The following is an 18,236-nucleotide window of genomic DNA, read 5'->3' on the forward strand; positions in this document are numbered from 1 at the left end:
GAAGAGGAAAGGCAGGGAGGTTAACCGGAAGAATAGTCGGTTTGCTACCCTACACGGGGGAAAAGGAGTGAGGGAATAAAAAAATGAAAGAGAAAGGGGAGTAACAGAAAATTGGAGACACTCTAAAAAGTCAGCGTTCGGTGAAGTCACAACCTATCGTGCCGGCCAGAAGTCCGCAAGAAGCTTAGCAATGCCTTGGAGGCTTTCAACCGAAGAACATTTCTGGATAAGTGCCTGGTAAACGACGCTTCCCACCAAACCCATCAAAAAAAATATTCCAGAGAGAAATCGTGTGCTTCCTTGTCCTTCACAGAATGAAATCAGCTCACTCTTCGTAGCTATACTAGGACAACTTTATATGCTATACAGTGCAATCTACAATCGTGAAACGTCTACTTCATAACTGTAGGCCTCTGGTTACGCGCCTCGGGCTGCGTAACCACAGCTTATATCACTTCACATTCGCAAAACATTTCCGCTTCAGCAGTGCACTGGTACACTTTACTTACCTGAGCAGAGAGGCGTTATAGATAGCTTTATTGGGTAGCTTTCTGCTAAGAGAGAGGCTGACGTACTCTAGAAAGGACATATGCTGGGTCCTAGTCTGCAAGAAAATGAAGCTTTGGCACTCTAACTTTTTCAAGCATTTCTGCATTCTCAAGTATGCATGTGCTATCCCCACAACCTTCCTGCAGGGCCTGTCAATACGTTCCTGTCCTGGGGCGCATTCGTGCCACTGAGCAAGCTCTCATACGGCGTCTACCTGATCCACGTTCCGTTCATCGAGCTTCTCCTGCACGCATCTAGGGAACGCTTATTCTGGTCCAAATTCAATACAGTAAGTATTGGTCTCCTTTCAAAACAGTCGCTGGCCTCTAAAGGCTTTCCGCACTTGATGATACTTCCCACGGTCACATTCACCCATGTACTGATTAATAGCTATGGCTCGGAAGAAGATGACGATGACGAAAAACTTTTATTGGTACAGGAATTGCACCAACTCTTAAGGGGCCGGCCTTCACAAACACTAGTTTGGGTCTGTACCCCACTGGCGTCGGCCGCTGCCCGGGTGCGCTCAACCAGGGCCTTTGAGGCTTTAGGTCAGAACAGCCAAGCAAGGTCGCCTCCAAGTCCCCCCCTGGTGGAGTTGGGGTGAGGGAAGATATCGGGGTTGGAGCGGCAGGCCTACACCATGTGGTAGATGTCCGGAGTCTTCTGCGCACAGTACGTACAGCTGTCCGAGAAAGAAGGGCCGAAGTTTTCAGGAGTTGCCGGGCACAGCCAAGTATTCGAATAAAGGCGAAGCAGAAGCAGCTCCTCTGTCTTTTGGAGAGACCTTAATACGGGCGGGGATAAAGGCCGTGTGATATGATAGAATAAAACAATGTACTTGAACGAGTAAGCCAGAGTGAATTCGAGTTCTTTATCTTCGGGGTCGGAGGGGGATTTCCAGTGAGAGAGTGTGCTGGCGGCGGCGGCAGCTTCCTCATTTTCCTCAAAGCCCGTGTAAGCAGGAGCCCAAACGATACGCCGGTGAGCGGGGTCCCCGGTATAGATGCTGTTTTGGAGAAGGTGGTAGGCTCGGTACGGTACCCAGCCCTGCTCAACGTTCCGGGAGGCCCCTTGCGAGTCGGAAAAAAATTGTTTTCGAAGTGGGATGCCAAAGAAATGGCGACCTCATGCACGTGTGTTATATCACGGCCTCGGGAAGTAAGGTTGTTCACTGTTTTGGATTGGTGGACGCCTGCGGCCGTGTACCATCCCCCATGGAGCAGGCCGGAGGCATCCACGTAGAATACGCGGGGTTTCGATGCGTAGTGGCGAGCCAGGGCTTCCGCCCGCTCGAAGCGCCGGCCATTATGGTCGTCACAGGTCATGCTCGCGGGAAGAGGGCGCACGTGAAGGGCGTATCTCAATTGGGATGGAATACGTACGCGCTCTTCCATCAGAGTGGTGTGCTGGATGTGTGGTCGGGCAAGAGGGCGGCGACGCGACGATGTCTTCGAGAGACGTGTGTATTGATTGGTCAAGTGGGCTCCCCGAAGCTCCCGAAATGTGTTCACCATGCCCAGCTCGAAGAGTCGCTGGTTGGAGGTATTCGCGGGTAGGTTAAGGGCCCGCTTAATAGTTTTGTGGAGGATTACTTCAAGTGATTCCTCGTCTTGCTTCCGTAGGTGCAGGTACGGAGTGGAATATAGAATTCGGCTGGTTGCAAATGCATGCGCCAGCCGCAAGGCGTCCATCCATCGCAACCCCGCTCGCTTGTTAGAAAACCGGCGGTCCATACGGCCCACCTGGTTCCCCACCTTACAGAGTTTGGCCAATGCCGTTTCTCATTATCTGTGTTGATGTATAAAGAGCCACAGTATGTACGCGGACTACGATATTTTCAGAGATTGGACCTGTCGCAAGAGACAATGCAATTTTGGCTGTGCACTTTTGGCGAGGGGCGTATGAGCACAAATGCAGACCTTTAGGGGGAAACACTGGAGGCCGTAGCGGCGAGCATAACGGTCCGCTACGGTCGCCGCCTCCTGCAGGTTGGCTTCAATGTGTGCCAGGGAGCCCTGTGTGGCCCATATGGTGATGTCATCGGCGTACAGCGTATGCTGCACACCGGCGACAGCGCCCAGCAGGGCCGGTAGATGCATCACAGCCAGATTGAATAAGAGGACAGAGAGCATCGCGCCCTGTGGTGTACCCCTGGTTCCTAAATGAAAGGACAATGTTCCTTATCCTAAATTCGAATGTAAAATTTTCGGTCGGCCAAGAACTGGTGGCTGTCTTGAAAGGCGTATCTGCCGCAGTTAGTTTGAGAGAGGTGGGTGAGAATGATCTCCTGGGTAGCGTTGTCCAATGCTCCCTTCAAATACAAGGAGAGTGTCATTGTGGGGGCATTCGACGGGGTCGAGGGTGGCCCTATGGAGTTGTAGCAGGACATCCTGTGTAGATCGGTGTGGGTGAAACCCGAACATGGTGTAAAAGGTGTTAGTATTCAATGAACTCGAACAACCTGTAGCGTACCATTGTCTCCACGAGTTTGGTTACACAGGAAGGCAGACAGATGAGACGGAGGTTGTTCGTGTTGATGGCCTTGCCAGCTTTAGGAATGAAGGTGGCCACGGTCTTCTAGCCGATGGGGAGTGGCACTTCCCCAAGCCAGACTGATTTAATATAATCCGGTAAAGATAGCTATGCCGGGTTGGGGATGCTGGCTAACAATTTCACTAATTTTTCTCTCGTCCCGAAGACACCCAAGTCCGCGTCTCTGTCCTAATACACGCTGAGCTTATGCGTATAAAATGCGGCCAGGATTAACGTTTCCTCAGCTTAGCATGTTTGGAAAATTAACTGTGCGTGTTTTATAGGAAGTTGCATTTCTTCAGCTTCAAAAAACTCCCGCCCAACTGGCGGTGAGGCTGCATGTTGTGCTCCGCCACTAATTCACGGTGAAAGAAGTAAGCTTGCTGTAAACGCTGGTCACGGGGAGGGCAGTTGGCTAGGAAAAAGAGTTAGTTTTTGCTGGAGCCGGTTCCTACGCACTAGATTTCCTTATAAGGATCAATGTTACGGTGCAGGAACATTACCGCTGGCTGTGTTCGAAAGCAAAGAGGGGGTGTGGCTACGAGTATTTACTTTGAAATCATGATCTGTGATCATGATCATAGATGAAGAAACTAGAACACGACTTTTGGGGGGACTCTGCTGCTAAGCTCAGCCCTCGAGATACAACTAGGATTGAGCCGACAGACCAAACACGTCGGCCGGGTCCAAGGACTCCGGACAGCCGCCTAGGTGGTACGCTCACGCTTATCCTATATCTGTTGAAAAATAAAGTTTTACCCTAATACTGCGACTTATAGAAGCCAGTGCTGATATGGAAAATGGCGAATGAACAGATCTAAACAGATCTGAGTGGAAGCATTTGCGTGTTTCCAAAGTTCATAATTCCAGCTTCGGCACATTACTCGATTATTTCTTACATCGACATCAAATGGAGATAACGCCAAGAAAATGATGTATGAGGGCGGAGTTTTGGTTGGTGGGAGCAAAATCAGGCTGAAGAGAAGCCCCGTATTACTTCCGGTCCCATTTAGCTTACTCCACGGAGTAATGCAGAGAAGCAGTGGTTTGAGGCACTGGTTGGATAGACGTTTAGCCATAATGAGCGGAATGTTCTTGATGAGTCCGTCAACTGCCGCGAAATTCGGAAAGTAAGTCACTCAATTCGCCTGCGCTAATTTTCCTCTGGCACCGTGTGGTCGTCAGCAAATAGTCAAGCGAATGTTGTATTGTTATTTCAGTATTACATACCACGCTCCGTAATGGATGATGCAGATGTGCATATTTTTGCAATCAAGGCGCATTCGTAATTCCAACAAACAATACATCTTCTCTAGCGGCCTTCACCGCTGTTTTTGAGAATCTGCCTTCTGTACTTGCCATAGAGAATGACGCTACTAAAATTTATTTCCAGGTGACGCTGTTCGACTCAGTGCTAGTCTGGAGCTTCCAGCTGGCCTTCTTGTCATTCCTCGCATGCGAAGCTCCGACGGGCGCACTGGACAAGCTGCTTTTCGGCATGCTCACTGGAGGTGGAGGTTCAAGAAGGCGGGAGCTTAAACCAAACAGCAACGGAAACATTCAGAAGCCGGAGATAAAAATTGAAGACAGCGTAATTTCCCGCTGCTAACTAGTCGGCAATGAGGATAACTTGGCTTTTACTATTCCTGAGAGTGCCTCGCAGCTCTGGCTCACGTAGACGTCTTGTGCGGTTGCGTGCAACGGCCCGCAAAATGAACTGACTCTATTGTGGATATCAAGCTGCGGAGAATGCCAGGTGGGAGCGTTCTGCTCCTAGAGGACACTCCTCCTTGTTAGTGTCGTTCTTGAATTATTGCCTCCCGAACGACTGACGCACCAAGAAGGAAGATTAAAAGAAGTGCTTAACCGGCATCAAACGAAAACAGCGACATCAAAGCGATGGTGCAAACAAGAGAGGGTTTTCATTAGACCTATGCTCCGCAACAGACTCACAGCTCAACACAGCTGAAGGGGACAACAACAGAATGCAGCGCTGGTGTGCATTGTATATAGTGAGACAAGACCATTCTTGGTTCAAAAGGGATATATCAGCGCAGCTCCAGGCGTCGCTACCACTGACAACCAGCACCGCCAGTTTCAATGTCTGAAGATTTAGTGCCGGTGTGCAGTCACCGCAGAATAAAGAAAGGCGCTTCTCCTGTAGGAACTGCAAAGAAAATCCCGGTGGCTGGCCCTGACCGCTAGTACCTTCAAGTTCCCATCTGAGCAACACCCTCCACCGACAGAGCTCAAGCAAAGCTCTTCTGCGGGCAGTTCTCGTGGCCCTCAGCACGCATCATCGCCACAATAACAGCCATGATTGTGCCTCTCTCTTCCGGAGAGCAAGGACTGCGTCATACATGCGCAATGCCCTTGCGTCGGGCTGCATTTGTGTGTCCCCACAAGACGAAAGACACGTTGGCCTGCATGACCACATGGCGGAACGCTTAGCATACTGGGTAGATGCGTGAAGTACCTAACTCCTGACCTAGAACTGATAAGGGTGCTAATAAGGTGCTGCGCAGAAATATAAGAGCAAGGATGAAGAACATAATGTTAGGCTTAGCGCGTTGTGCCAAGATATCGTTTTTTCTTAACAAATTTCATTACTGTAGCAGTAATTGATTAACAAATCAAGATGTTACACCTGCCAAGCTTTTTCTTTGATGGGGTGTGAAGAGGAGCTGCATAAACTATGCCTCGGAAATCGCTCTCGGCAAATGGAGCGTAAAGTGGAGCACTGAAATTAAGGACGAGAACGCCAATGGTAGCTGAACTTTTGTGCAGTGTCAAGAATCCATTGGTGTTCATATTTTCAGTTGTCATTGTGTGTATGAGACCGTGAATGCGTACGTGCAAGTGACTGCAGACTTTGCGATGAACAAGAAAGGAGTACCATCATATTTTCATCTGTATTTCAAATGGATGGGAACGTTCGGATACAAGGTCTTCATTAAAGTTCATAAATCACTTCAAAGTTCTGCTCTTTTGTGTCCTCAAGGCTTCAAGATTCCATACCAGTTTCTTTTGCAAGCTTTCAAAGCCCGTTTCAAAAGTTTCCTACCAACATCTGTTTATAGCTTGGCTAATTGGGCACTTATCGTTATCTATGTGTTTTGCATGACATATCCTTCGGCACAAAGTTCGTTGCACCACAGTGAATCACGCATGGAGCAGAGGTCGTCATAATACATGTGTTGTGAAAAATGTTCCAATGCAGAGATTTGTTATCCGGAGGTAGGCTGGACCCAATGAAGTGCGGAAGGAAAAGAAAAATCACAATGCTGCAACAAAAACTTTTCAGTTGCAACCTCAAGAGCTGTTATACCTTACAGGAAAAGGGTTTACGTTATAATGAAAACCAGCAGCGAACGAGAAAGTTTTCGAAACAACTCGGCATAGACCGGTTTTGCTGTGTTTCACTCAAAACAAGCTCGTTTTCTACTACTCCTCCAGTTAGGGAACCTTGAAATGAGGTTTGGATGTCTGGTAAGACCTCCAGATTGCAGTAAGTGAAACTGGTGAGTATGACTGTCTTTACAATTGGAGAAGAACGGTGAACACCAAGGGGTCGGAACTCATTGGAAACAACCACACAGTACCTGGCTGAACGCACTGCACGTGACTAGTGCTGGTGAACAGAAAAAGCATAGCGGTACACGAGGCTACCTTGTTCTCTTCATTGAGAGACTGGAGTGTTGAGGGCAATATTAGTTATGTTATTGACAATAAAACGTTGCATATGCACATAGGAAGGATATGCTTAACACCGTGGGGAGTAGCAGGCCAGGGCCATGTTACCGCCGGCTGACCTCTCCACCTTTTCCTCATTAAAATTCCTTTCTCTCTTTCTCGTGCAGATTTCGTTAACCGTAATTTATTCCTAGCACTTCTCGCGTGTGATGGTTTTTCAGGCATGCTAAGAAGGAAATAATTTTAGCGACTAATCTCTGAAAACTGTGTCCAATATTGTGCCGAACCTGCGGCGAAGCTGGCGCCACAACCAATGGTCTCCAAATTTGAATTTTCCGTCTGAAAGATCTGAGCAAAAAAAGTTGAGAAAATATAAAGAAGACAAAGTTGTAGGCTAAAATGGAACAAATAACGCAGCTTGGAAATTTAAATCACAACTCATTATCTGGTGCGATGTAGTAAAAAAAAACTTCATGAATCAGAAGATAGTTTAGAATAAAGCAGTCTGCTTTATTAGTTTTAGACATTTGCAGAGCACATCAGTGGAGCACTTCCTGAAACAAAAGTGTAATAAGGCGAAAGCCTTTAATGCGTCATACGGTCGTTAGCAGCCGTATCGGCAGAGTTGTCCGCGTTTCGGCGTCACTACTTTAAAAAAAATGTGCCAGGGCTGGGAATCGAACCAGGACCTTTGGAATTTGAAGCGGAGAGGCTACCATACCGCCGCGAAGGCTTTTTTTTTATTGCTTGGCTTTTACACATAACATTCAACAAAACAATCAATCAACAAAGCACACTAAACGCTATGTACTATCGGGGACAAAAGTGGTATACTCCACGCGAGCGGAGACGGAGCAACGGAAAACTGCGTTTCAATGCCATCTGCAGGTGGCATCTCGGACCCAGACAGCCAATCTGTGACCCTTATTATCAGCAGGCATGTCGCTTGACTCGTTTCAATGTTTCGTGCTTTTGCTCGCCAAAATGCCGAGCGGCGCCGCAGCAGTAGCCCTCTTTTCATTTTGTGTCTTGTTTTTTTCAACGCGCGTTCGAGATATGGCTTGAGAGCCGGCGCGCGCACCGTCATGATTTGATCGAATGCCCGCGCGCGCGTGGCTAACTAGTCGTGGAAGCAGCGCATTTCTGAAATATTGAAACGAGCCAAGCGACATGCCTGCTGATAATAAAGGACACGCATTGGCTATCTGGGTCCGAGATGGCGCCTGTAGATGGCGTTGCAACGCAGTTTTCTGTTGCTCCGGCTCCCGCCGCGTGGAGTATACCACTTTTGTCCCCGACAGTACATACACACGGCACTGTCGTGCTCAGCCAGCATGAATCTGGTTTGGGCATGAATAAAGGCGCTTCTAGTGAATGCGTGCGTTTCATAAATAAAATGTAAAAATATATAAAAATAAGAAAAGAAACAAAAATAAAAATAAGAAACAGGTCACAAAGATCAGAAAAAAATAAAAAAATACGAAAAATAAAAACAAACAAACAGTTCGGCAGGAAACGCTTTCACCTTGCAGCACTATAGAGAGTGAAAGTGTTTCCTGAATTTTGTAGGCAGTCTCCACCTAGTGGTCTAGATGTTCATAACTCAGACTAAGATGTAGGTACCTGCATCAGAGAGAAGGTGAAAATCATGCAACAACCGCTCGCCTGAGCGCGATGCCAAGCGTCAGTTTACTACGGGGCAAGCAGTTATGCTCTCTTCAGCTATAAATGTCTCCTTCGATATTTTTCCTTCCTGTCACCGATAGGAAGAGCGACACCTATACTTTAAAGCCTAATGAATGCCCTTCGAAATTTAGAAAGCAAGTAATTATCTTCTAGGACATACTCTAATATTCAGTGCGTGTAGACTTACTGGAAGTCTCTAAAGCGTGTGCACATAAGAAGGCTGCGTGAACATTTATCCAGTTGTGTAATGAATTTTGCGCACAGCCACAACTGCTGCGCAAGCTTAACGCCGCCGAAACGCAGTGATCTGGAGCTAAAGCATGCACAGTTACTGCTGCGTGTAGATCCACACTTCCAGTTCTGCCAGATTACGAGAACTTTGTCATTGATATTAGTCAACACTCGGGCATCACAAAGTTCTCTGTGTACAGTCGTGGGCAATACGAGAGGGAACAAAATTTGAGCATCCATTTATTGATCGCTCCGCAATTATATGTGACAATGACCTTCTTTTCTGTTCTCTATTTTTATTTTTTGCCTGGAATACCTCAATGTCATTCTCAAATTTAGTGGGGAAATAATCAGAAAATTTCCCACTTTGTGTGAACAGTTTTTCCCTCTCTTTTTTACTTACGAGAATAGGTAGCCTGGTTAGTGACATTGTGCATAAAAAAGTTACTTGATTATTTCCAATTCTGGCCGTATGCTTCAAGGCTACTAAGGATTCTTTCGAATGGAAAAATATATATAATAAATCACCTACTTTCATCGCTTGCGGTTCCTATATATAATTGTGATTTTTCCTTAGTGCAGTGAATTGTGCCAGCATACAGCCATCACTTGTAAGTCACATCGACTGTAGATACGCCACAACAACATAAGGATGATGGCCTAGCACACAGTAGACTGTAAGCAAGCCGAAGGAGCCACGGCAAAATGAAATGCGAACAGTTAAAGCGCATTAGCATCCCAGCCTTCAATGTCTAGATACGCAGAGTTATCATAAAACGAAAGCACGCTAAAAGGAACAACACCAGATAGTTATTGAATCAATACTCCATTAAACATCAATTGCCACTGAGGAATGTCCTGTACCAAATTTATCATGTAGTTTCTAAATCTGCCTATGCGGGCTCATAAAAACACGTTAACATTCCAAACGACTCTTGAAGTGTGGGGCATTTGGCGTTTGATTCCAAAACGCAGGCCGAAGACAAATTAAAATGGAAATATCAAAAGTCATCATTCTGGTGGCGTGCCAGACCCATGCCTAGCATCAGCGCCCCATTTTTTGGGGCCTCGACTCCTCAGGAGATGCAGCCTGTCCGTCGCTGCTTTTCCTGGAATTCGTGTGCACTGGCGTGCCCGTGTCGCTGCTGGACGTGTAGAAACGGGCGACCACGGGGATCCCGAGCAGCGAGTCCATCGAGGATCCGAAAGAGCTCCACGGGGTGCTGCTTGTGCCGAAAGCCTTTGCAGCAGCAGGACAACAAGAAATACCGATGTCAGACTCCCCGTGGGACCCCTGGAGTTCGACGTCAGAGCTCAAGACTATGTCTTCAAAACCAGGTCGTTTCTCAGTTTCTTTTTTTTTTTTACAGAAAAGCTGCACTAGGTTTAGAAAGCAGGGTTGTTTTTAGTTATCTGGCCCGACGGATACCACGTCCAAGCTTTTTCCGGATTAATAAATGAAAAACAACCTAATCTGAACTTTTAAAGGCGGCACAACCCTATGGCCTGTGTTTCTTTATTAACAGACATATTTACAACAAATTTTCTGTGTTTGTGCAATTTTATGTGCCTATTCGTAAACTGCAGACGTTTTTCACCTCACGCGCTGAAAAGTTTCGCCCGCTGAAAAGCTTTTTCTTTAATAAGCCAAATGAAAGACGATGATCAATGTATGCGGTGCCTCTCAAATATTTTTCAGCATATCCGCCTTTCCACTGGGCAGAAAACATCCGGTCACATCACAATTCACGCGATGACGACGTGCATGTATACGCGCGTCTGCATGAGCGCGTACTAAGAAAAAAAAAGATGCAGACACATTACAGTATTAGAAAACCCGCAGCCTGCACAAAGTAGCGAATTAGTCAGCTGAAGTGAGAAAAAAACTACTTCACCGACGGCACACCAAACACTAAGGAGCGTGAATGCAGTTGAGTGCTTGCGGTTCTAAACTTTCTGTGTAGTTTCCATAAGTCGAGTACCATAATTCCATTATGTGGAGTCAGAATAGAGTGCATAGGGTCGATATGAACATTATGGAACGCGCATATGGCACCTTACGGAATCCATATGAGGTCATGCACATTTTATAGAAGCCTCATAAAAATTTTATGGATTCTTTATAAACTCCATTCACAAAACACGTGGATATCCATATATTTTTGGATATTACATGGACTTCATATTCCAATAATTCCATACGAGCGACTCGTATGGAACGTTTCAGTAGGGACAGCACAGAAAGCGAGACGAATGATTCAGCGATCCTTTTGCGTCTAGCCTTTAATTTCTTTCGTCGTCTCCTTTGCGCTGTTTCAATATGACACGCTGCGCATTCTTGGCTAAGTTCGCAGCGTTGCTTTCCTCGTATTTCGACGGTAATTTTCTATTGACAGCAAAATGGCGTCCCTCGAGGGACCCTCTGAATATTTCACCGGTCGCAGCAGTACGTGTCCGTGCGTGGCAGCGCCACGTGTAATTTATTTTTACGCCGTTTTCTGGCTTATAATAGCTTTGTTCACCGAAAAAAATGTCGGATTAGTTATCACGTGGCGCTAACCTGTCAGTCTAGCATGACTCTAGCATTTTCATATAGCGTCTGGCATCCCTTTAGGGGACGACAAGTTATCCCACTTTCACATTACATGCCCGGCCTAGCCCATGTCTTGTCCTTGGTGTCAACTATAAAATAATTATCTCTGATTGGTTATCTCACGAGTTGTGCTCTTTTCCTTTCTTTTAGTGTACAACATTTTCTTTTCGGCAGCTTTCTGCGCTGTCCTGAATGCCAGTGCAAGTCATTTCGTTAGTTTCTATGCCCCGTATTCAAGCGCTTTTCAACCGGCAAATGGGACCTGAGATGTCATGCAAGGCTTCGCATAGGTGATGGAGCTATTGGTATTCGTTCTGACTTCCAGCATTGCTCATTGGAAATTTAGACAACAAACCTATATATTTTAGATACATTCATCAATGCATTATAAGCTCCTCGCGTTTAACACGACCTAACGACCCCTTTCTTTTGGTTTTATTTTTGATTGTTTTATTTTGACTGCGCAGGGAATGGATGCGCGCAAACCATGTAATCCTATACCAGGAAACAGTTAGTAGGGGTCGGCACAGAGTTAGGCGTTAGGAGTCGGCACAGAGTTAGGCGTTAGGGGTCGGCACAGAGTTAGGGGGACAGGGTTCAGCGGCTGGCGCACCTTAGGGTTAATAAGGAGCAAGTCGAAGAATCGCTCGCCCTGCAGTGGGCCTCGTTGTATTGATGACTCCGAGGGTGATTATGATCACGATGATGATGCTGAACGCCAATACTCTTTAACTATGGACTCACCTGGGAACTCGCCAGTGCTTGCCCGCGCGGCTCCGATTCATTCTCTCGCCTTGAGGCAGTGGCGGACGAAGTAGCAGCTTTCGAGGGGAAGACCACGTGCCTGGTGGCCACGTCGACTCTTCGCGTTATCTTGCGGCTTTTCGGGGAGGAGAGCGCAGAGCGCCGCTCCATCTTGCTGGCCGACTGTGCACACCGCATGGAGGTGGTTGTGATGTATCGTTAATTGCAACATAATCAAACTGGCGCGCTGTCACCATGTGTGCAATTCCGTGTCGACAAAATAAATTCCTTTTCAACGAGCTGTACCTTAAACATTCGCCAGTCGTTAATCCCATTTGAATAAACTAGTCATTGCCAGTTTTCAAAATTACTTGCGTTGCGACTTCGGTGCTCAGTCATTTCAAAAGCCCTGATAAATCCTTAGGTTGATCTCGTTGTATATCGTATTTTCCTTCCCCTGAGGCACTCACCTTTTTCGACAAATTTCTTAGCTTCCAAGAAGCTTCATCGGTGCCGGTTCTTAAAGTTAGAGGCCCGAACAAAATGACACGTGACAAAGCGGCGAACTCTATATTCTGCCAAGGCTAGAGGTGCGGGCGAATTGGTTCTTCAAATCTTAAAACAGCGCAAAGGATGCAGACAGTGATAATAGTTCAAACACGCTGCGCTGCATGCGTTTGTGTCCATGTGTGTCCACTCTTGCCGCTGTCCACATCCTTTGCTCTTGTCTGAAGATGTGTATTCTGTCGTTTTCCTTAAAAAACATTAGGAATGTTAAGAACATGAAGCAACTCGCAAAGCACTCAGTCGATATGAAGTTCTGCAGGATTTGAGAAATGCATGCAGTGCTGCCGAAGCTATAACAAAGCGGCTGTAAGAGCTTGCCTCGACAGTCAAGGAACTGTCGCTTTGCTGAACGCTGATGACCGGCGTCGATGTCGACAGTGGCTGCTGCTCACTCGGCGCTTCGCTGGACGACGACAGCATGTCCCGGAGGTGAGGGTACTTTCGGTACAGCTCTTCCCCGCTCAGCACCGGCCGCACGAACGACTCTTCCGGTGCGCTGCACAGGCCCCGAAGCTCGCTCATCGTGGTCATCTGGTTGGTTAGCTCCGTGGAGCGCTCGCCCCCCACAAGCAAAGAGTCTAGGTGCAAGCCGCTGCTGAACAGGTCGGTGTCGATCTGCTGGCCGGTCGTCGACTCAGTGATCTGCGACGGGTGCAGGACGGCTGTGGGCGAGCTGTACATTTGGTCGCCGAAGCTGGCCTGGGACCAGACGATGAGCGTCGCGGACTGCTTACGGCTGGCGCAGCCTGGTGCCCATGACGGCTGGTATCCCCTGCAGTTAGGAGAGACAGACTTGTACGAACTAAGGAGGACGTTATGGGGTCCCACAGTGTTTTTAGACCGTTAGCTCTAATACCCTCATTCCTCAAGGCCGCCTTAGTATGAAACACAAGGTAATTCAAGTGGGATCAGTGGATGGTATTATTGGTACCCAGATTGCGGACCACCTAATTGGAGTAAAATGTTCAGAGTTGTATCAGATTATTTAGCGCGTTACGGAGCATAAGATAACTGGTCGAATCAAAGCATAGTGTATCATAGGGATTCGCACCAACGACCTTTGGTTCCCCAAATCGTGACTACTTGAAACCTGAAACGTTCATTACGGCCAAACTAATTGACATATGACATTTGAATTGATGTCAAACGATTTGTCTTCTTGCTCTGTATACGTCGGAATCAAAAAAGTAGATATCCGGCTTTGACGGAAAATTTTACCGAATATGGCGAAGTTGGCTGATGACGCATTATTCGTTCGATATTGGTAACGCTCGATACTAGTACGCCGCCTCAGCGTTTTGCTCATTTTTTGTTTCTCGCTTAGCAGTGACTTTGTTCTTCGTAGATCGAGTCAAAGAAATGACTACCCTTACGCTACGCCGCGTAAATAGCGACACTGACCGAGTGAAAGCCTCAACTTAAGAAGTTTTTTTTTTTACTCGTCGCTTTTTTTACCATTTCCCTAATCCTTTCTAAACGAGATGCGTTTCGAAGTCTTCAGCGGCGTGCTGTTACGACGGGTGCCTCGCTGTGATAACAAACGTTACTGGATGCGCGAGGCATGCGCTTTTGCAGACGAAGTGGTCCCGTGACCTCGCTGAAACGCTAGCGTGGCCGGCAAAAGCTTCACTACCCAGACACACAGCGGGAGAGGACAAAGGTAGCGCCAGACACGTGCAGGAGGTATGTCACGTGATCGCGGACAGCCTCACTCCACTCCACATTCATTATAAATTCACATTTCATGCATCTCATACCAGCCAGAAAATAACAGTCAGAAATTATTTACAACAGTGGAATTCGCGGTAAAATCAACAATATATAGGCCCCTTTTCAACACAAAGCACAATACAGTAACATGAATGGCAACTACATCTAAGCTAGCTCCAAGAACACTATTGGGTATTTCGTGTACAGAGGTCAAAACGCATGTCTGGAACACGCTCTGAGCGTGTTTCGGGCATAACACGCGATAACTAGCGATGAGATTTGGTTAAAAATGGACTGGATGTAAACATGTGCTGTTAAACTCATAGAATTTCATCGTCATTTTTTTGCCTTCTTGGTCGCAGAGGCTTTGGGAGCTCCGGAACACACAGTTTGGTTGTTCTAGGCATGTGTTTTGCCCTCTGTACATCACCATCATCAACAACGTAGTTTCGAACTTTAGGCAAAATACAATGGACGCGTATAGAAAAACGGCCAGTAATACTCGCCCGAAGTTCTCAGCCGGGTAATTCCCACTTCAGAACCACAACATATGGACAGAACGCTTAGAAACTATGCCGACTATAGCACGAGGAGGGGAGAAGGAACTTATTATGTTTTTAATTTTTTAAATTCATCATGCAATCGTTCCTTCTATGCAGAAAAAGCCGCAAGCATAATCAAGCTTCTGCACAATCATTTTACCCCATCCCTTTAAAATTCCACCTAATTCACCGAGTAGGAGTGTGCATCTGGAAGTTCGGGCCTCTTGTCAGCGTTTACTATCGTTATTGATTATCATCATCTAAGTAAGCCTCGCAAATTAGTGTAAGGAATATCCAGAGTTCTCTTACAATAGCTCCCCTGATTAGCAGCCCGCGCGCTAACTGAGACTTCGGTAGCGTTCGATTTTTTGGGCGCTGGAACACAGACCCCACTAACCGATTTTGCACCGATTGTCTGCCTCCACCTGTTCTCTACCGGTTACCTATGTGGGCTACCTGGGTGGCCCCTATAGCTAGCAAGTGGGCCATCTAGGTCACGTGACCTTGTGACGTCATCACAACTTGCCCACAGTATTCAATGCAACCTGCCCATTGTGACAGGTGACAGTTAAATACTGAGTGATCGCGAGATGCGTCTCTTCAAGGGCAACCTGGGTCTCACTATAAATATCTCACTATAACAGTCAATATATCTGCAGGTCAACGGACAGCACTCTTGCATTTCTTTGTTATCTTTTTTTCTGCCATTAATATTGTTCCCCATTGGTTTTCTATGGCAGATTTAACTTATCGATGGGATCGACGGAAACACTTTCAAAGAATATTTTTGCTGCATATCAGAAGAATGGACCACTACTGTCAATATTTCCGTAACAGTGTCATGCAATTTTTCAACCCGGAATTTGTGTCCGAGAATATTGGACATGTTCCCGAAAAGATGCCGATGTTCTAACAAGCGCGAGTTTTTACTGAGCGTGCGCATTTCAAGAACTTAGGCTCGAGCTGAGATTCCTTGTTAGCTAAGTATATCACCTTTCTTCTTCGCTGCTATATAAACTCGCCTGCTGTTCTAGCCATCTTAGGAGCAGCGCAGTGCCGTACTGGCGACAAAACTGAAGGATAATAGGGGTCATGGGTTCTAGACGATTTACCCCAGGGTTTTTCCCAAAACTTTCTACCCAGCACACTTTGGTAAAACACGAAATATGCGGCGCCATACATAAGTAACTGACGATGTGCGTAACCGGTGACTGCAGCACATGCCTTCGCGGGTGAGTGAAACTGCCTCTTATGAACTCCATAAACTCTATAAGGAAACCCAATCCGAGCACTCTGGGTGCCTTTAAGGTCGATGCGCGAAAAGGGGAGAACTAAAATAATGCAGTGGTACTCACCTTTGGACGAAAGCGCAGATACAGAGCACGAACACGACAATTAGGAGTAAGCCCCAAAACCCCATCAGAAGACTTATCCAGGAGGCTGCGGGAGCTGCGGGGCATGAAAGAGGCATGAAACTGTAAGCATTGAGAATGTGCAGCTCTCGTATCTACTGAACTACTTTGCAGTGAATTCCCAGTATCAGCGATAAGTAACTCCGTAGGGTAATGGTAAACAACTTGGGGCATGACTCGTTATTGTCAGTGTCAGGGAACTAACATAAGAGGCGATTTACTGACGGAGCTCATAGCCTAGTTTGTTGGTTGGAGTGATACTGAGACTGGCTCCTCCTGTGCACAGTCACTCTCTTTATCGAACTAAAATTAAAAAAGCGGAATGTAAAGGAGACAACGGCAGAATAGAACACCGTGAATCCTGATCTCAGCGCCAGAACAAAAGGACGAAAAAAGGATGTAGACACAAGGACGCCACGACAGTAACTCTTTCTCCCTCGCATCTACGGCTCGTAGTGTGACAGGTTAGAGCACTCGGCAACTGGGCCAGAGTACCCAGGGTTCGAACCCAGCAGCGGTGGCAGCATTTCGGTTGAGGCGAAAAGTAAAAGGCGCTCATGTGCTTTGCGATGTCCGCGCACATTAAAAACACCCACGGGGTCAAAATTATTTCGGAGTCTTCCACTACGGCACCTCTTTTCTCTCTTTTTTCTTTCGCTCCTCCTTTCCTCCATTTTCCCACGGCGTGGTTGAGGGGTCCACACGAGGAGTAAGACAGTTACTGCGTACTATTTCCTCAAAAACAAATTTAAGTTTTTTTTGTATGCTGTGCAGCAAGCAATCAAACAATCTAGCAGTGTTCTTTAAGAAATAAAACGCCGCAGAGGCACGTCTACCAGTGTCGTAGATGGCGGAGCAGTTTCGGTCGCCCAAGGGTCCAAACCCCGGCGGACAGCTGCACCGGCTGGCAATGCACAGGGCTGAGGACGAGCAGTTGGCATCGTCGGAACACGCCTCACCCAATGGCCTTGGGTAGAACACACCGGCTTCTGGGGCGAACATGGGCCGCACTAACACGGGGAAAAATATGCACGCAACGATGTAACACCTTTAGATGCGCACTACCCCGAAGGGGATTGAATGACGTAGAGGCGCAAGTTGTCATGTCCCACATTTATTTTTATCCTCCAAACCGTTAACACAATTTGTCATCAGGTGGCGAGGAAGATGCAGATACGGTTCGCCAAAAAACACAGCAAATAAAGCCCCCGAAGACGATAGTTACAAGACAATAAATTATCACTGTAACGAGAGATTGTTGCTGCCAACTACATCCATTATTGTACTTTTGAGACGGCTAAGTTCTTGGTCCAAGGGGTCCATATGTTTCTTCTAATAAAAATGAATGGATTTTTCACGTGTGTCGTTGCAAAGTCCATCGTCTGCCATCGATTCGATGGACGGGCAGGCAGGCGCAGTGGCGGTTGGAGCAGGTCACGTTTGGGTCGACTGCCACACATTGCATCGTTATGTTGCAAACGGTGAGAGAAAAGCCTGGAGAGGGTTTTCACCCGCTCAGGCGCTGATAGAAATTGTGCAGTATAGATGGTAAAGCGTGAATGCGCTCATATCATCTCAACTTACTCTCGGCTGCGGTGATGTTGGCCATTTCTTTGATGGCCGAGGCTTGTACGTGGGCGGAAGCTGCCAGCAGGAGCCATGAAAGAAAGGGAAGGCCAGTTGTGAACTAAACGTTGTCAGTATGTACGTTGTATACATAGGAAAGCAAAACACATCTTGCATACAAAACTTATCATGATTCATCGTCATTATCACCAGCTTAAGCCCCCCGCAGGACAGAACAAATGTCCTTCCTAATTGTTTCCAATACTCCGTGTCGTGCTTGATCCGCAGCCGTCCTAGATTTCCTAATCACACTTCACAGCCTAGCTGCCTGCCGCCGACAGCAATGCTTTTTTTCTCATGATATCAGCTCTGTTACCCTAAGAAATGGCAGATGCATAAAGGAGGTCG

General features: G+C 47.0%; 2 protein-coding genes across 2 annotated transcripts in view; one reads left to right on the forward strand and one right to left on the reverse strand.

Moving 5' to 3' along the window:
• The window catches only part of LOC149363453 (nose resistant to fluoxetine protein 6-like), a 40,330-nt gene extending 33,892 nt beyond the window's left edge, over nucleotides 1-6,438 (forward strand). Inside the window, exons 14-15 of the mRNA XM_089573482.1 lie at nucleotides 696-838; nucleotides 4,478-6,438. Of these exons, the coding sequence (XP_089429608.1) occupies nucleotides 696-838; nucleotides 4,478-4,693 (359 nt within the window). The 3' untranslated portion in view covers nucleotides 4,694-6,438. The remainder of the gene's footprint in view (nucleotides 1-695; nucleotides 839-4,477) is intronic.
• A 3,301-nt stretch (nucleotides 6,439-9,739) lies between these two features.
• Nucleotides 9,740-17,871, reverse strand: LOC149363454 (uncharacterized). Its single transcript, XM_089568555.1, has 6 exons — nucleotides 17,847-17,871; nucleotides 17,099-17,272; nucleotides 16,206-16,299; nucleotides 12,917-13,370; nucleotides 12,032-12,214; nucleotides 9,740-9,988 (listed from the first exon to the last, which is right to left on the reverse strand). The coding sequence occupies exons 1-6, from the start codon at nucleotides 17,869-17,871 to the stop codon at nucleotides 9,740-9,742; spliced, it is 1,179 nt and encodes a 392-aa protein (XP_089424681.1).
• Between the last annotated feature and the right edge of the window lie 365 nt (nucleotides 17,872-18,236).

This window comes from Amblyomma mixtum, chromosome 2, assembly GCF_055824585.1.
Source record: "Amblyomma mixtum isolate Tamu chromosome 2, ASM5582458v1, whole genome shotgun sequence".
Taxonomy (NCBI): domain Eukaryota; kingdom Metazoa; phylum Arthropoda; class Arachnida; order Ixodida; family Ixodidae; genus Amblyomma; species Amblyomma mixtum.

Coding starts and splice junctions, on each gene's coding strand:
- LOC149363454 (XM_089568555.1), bottom strand. CDS start 17,871: ATGGCCAACATCACCGCAGCCGAGA. Junction 13,371..16,205: donor ATCTGCGCTTTCGTCCAAAG/GTGAGTACCACT, acceptor TCCTAACTGCAG/GGGATACCAGCCGTCATGGG. Junction 12,215..12,916: donor ACAGTTCCTTGACTGTCGAG/GCAAGCTCTTAC, acceptor CGGTGTGCACAG/TCGGCCAGCAAGATGGAGCG.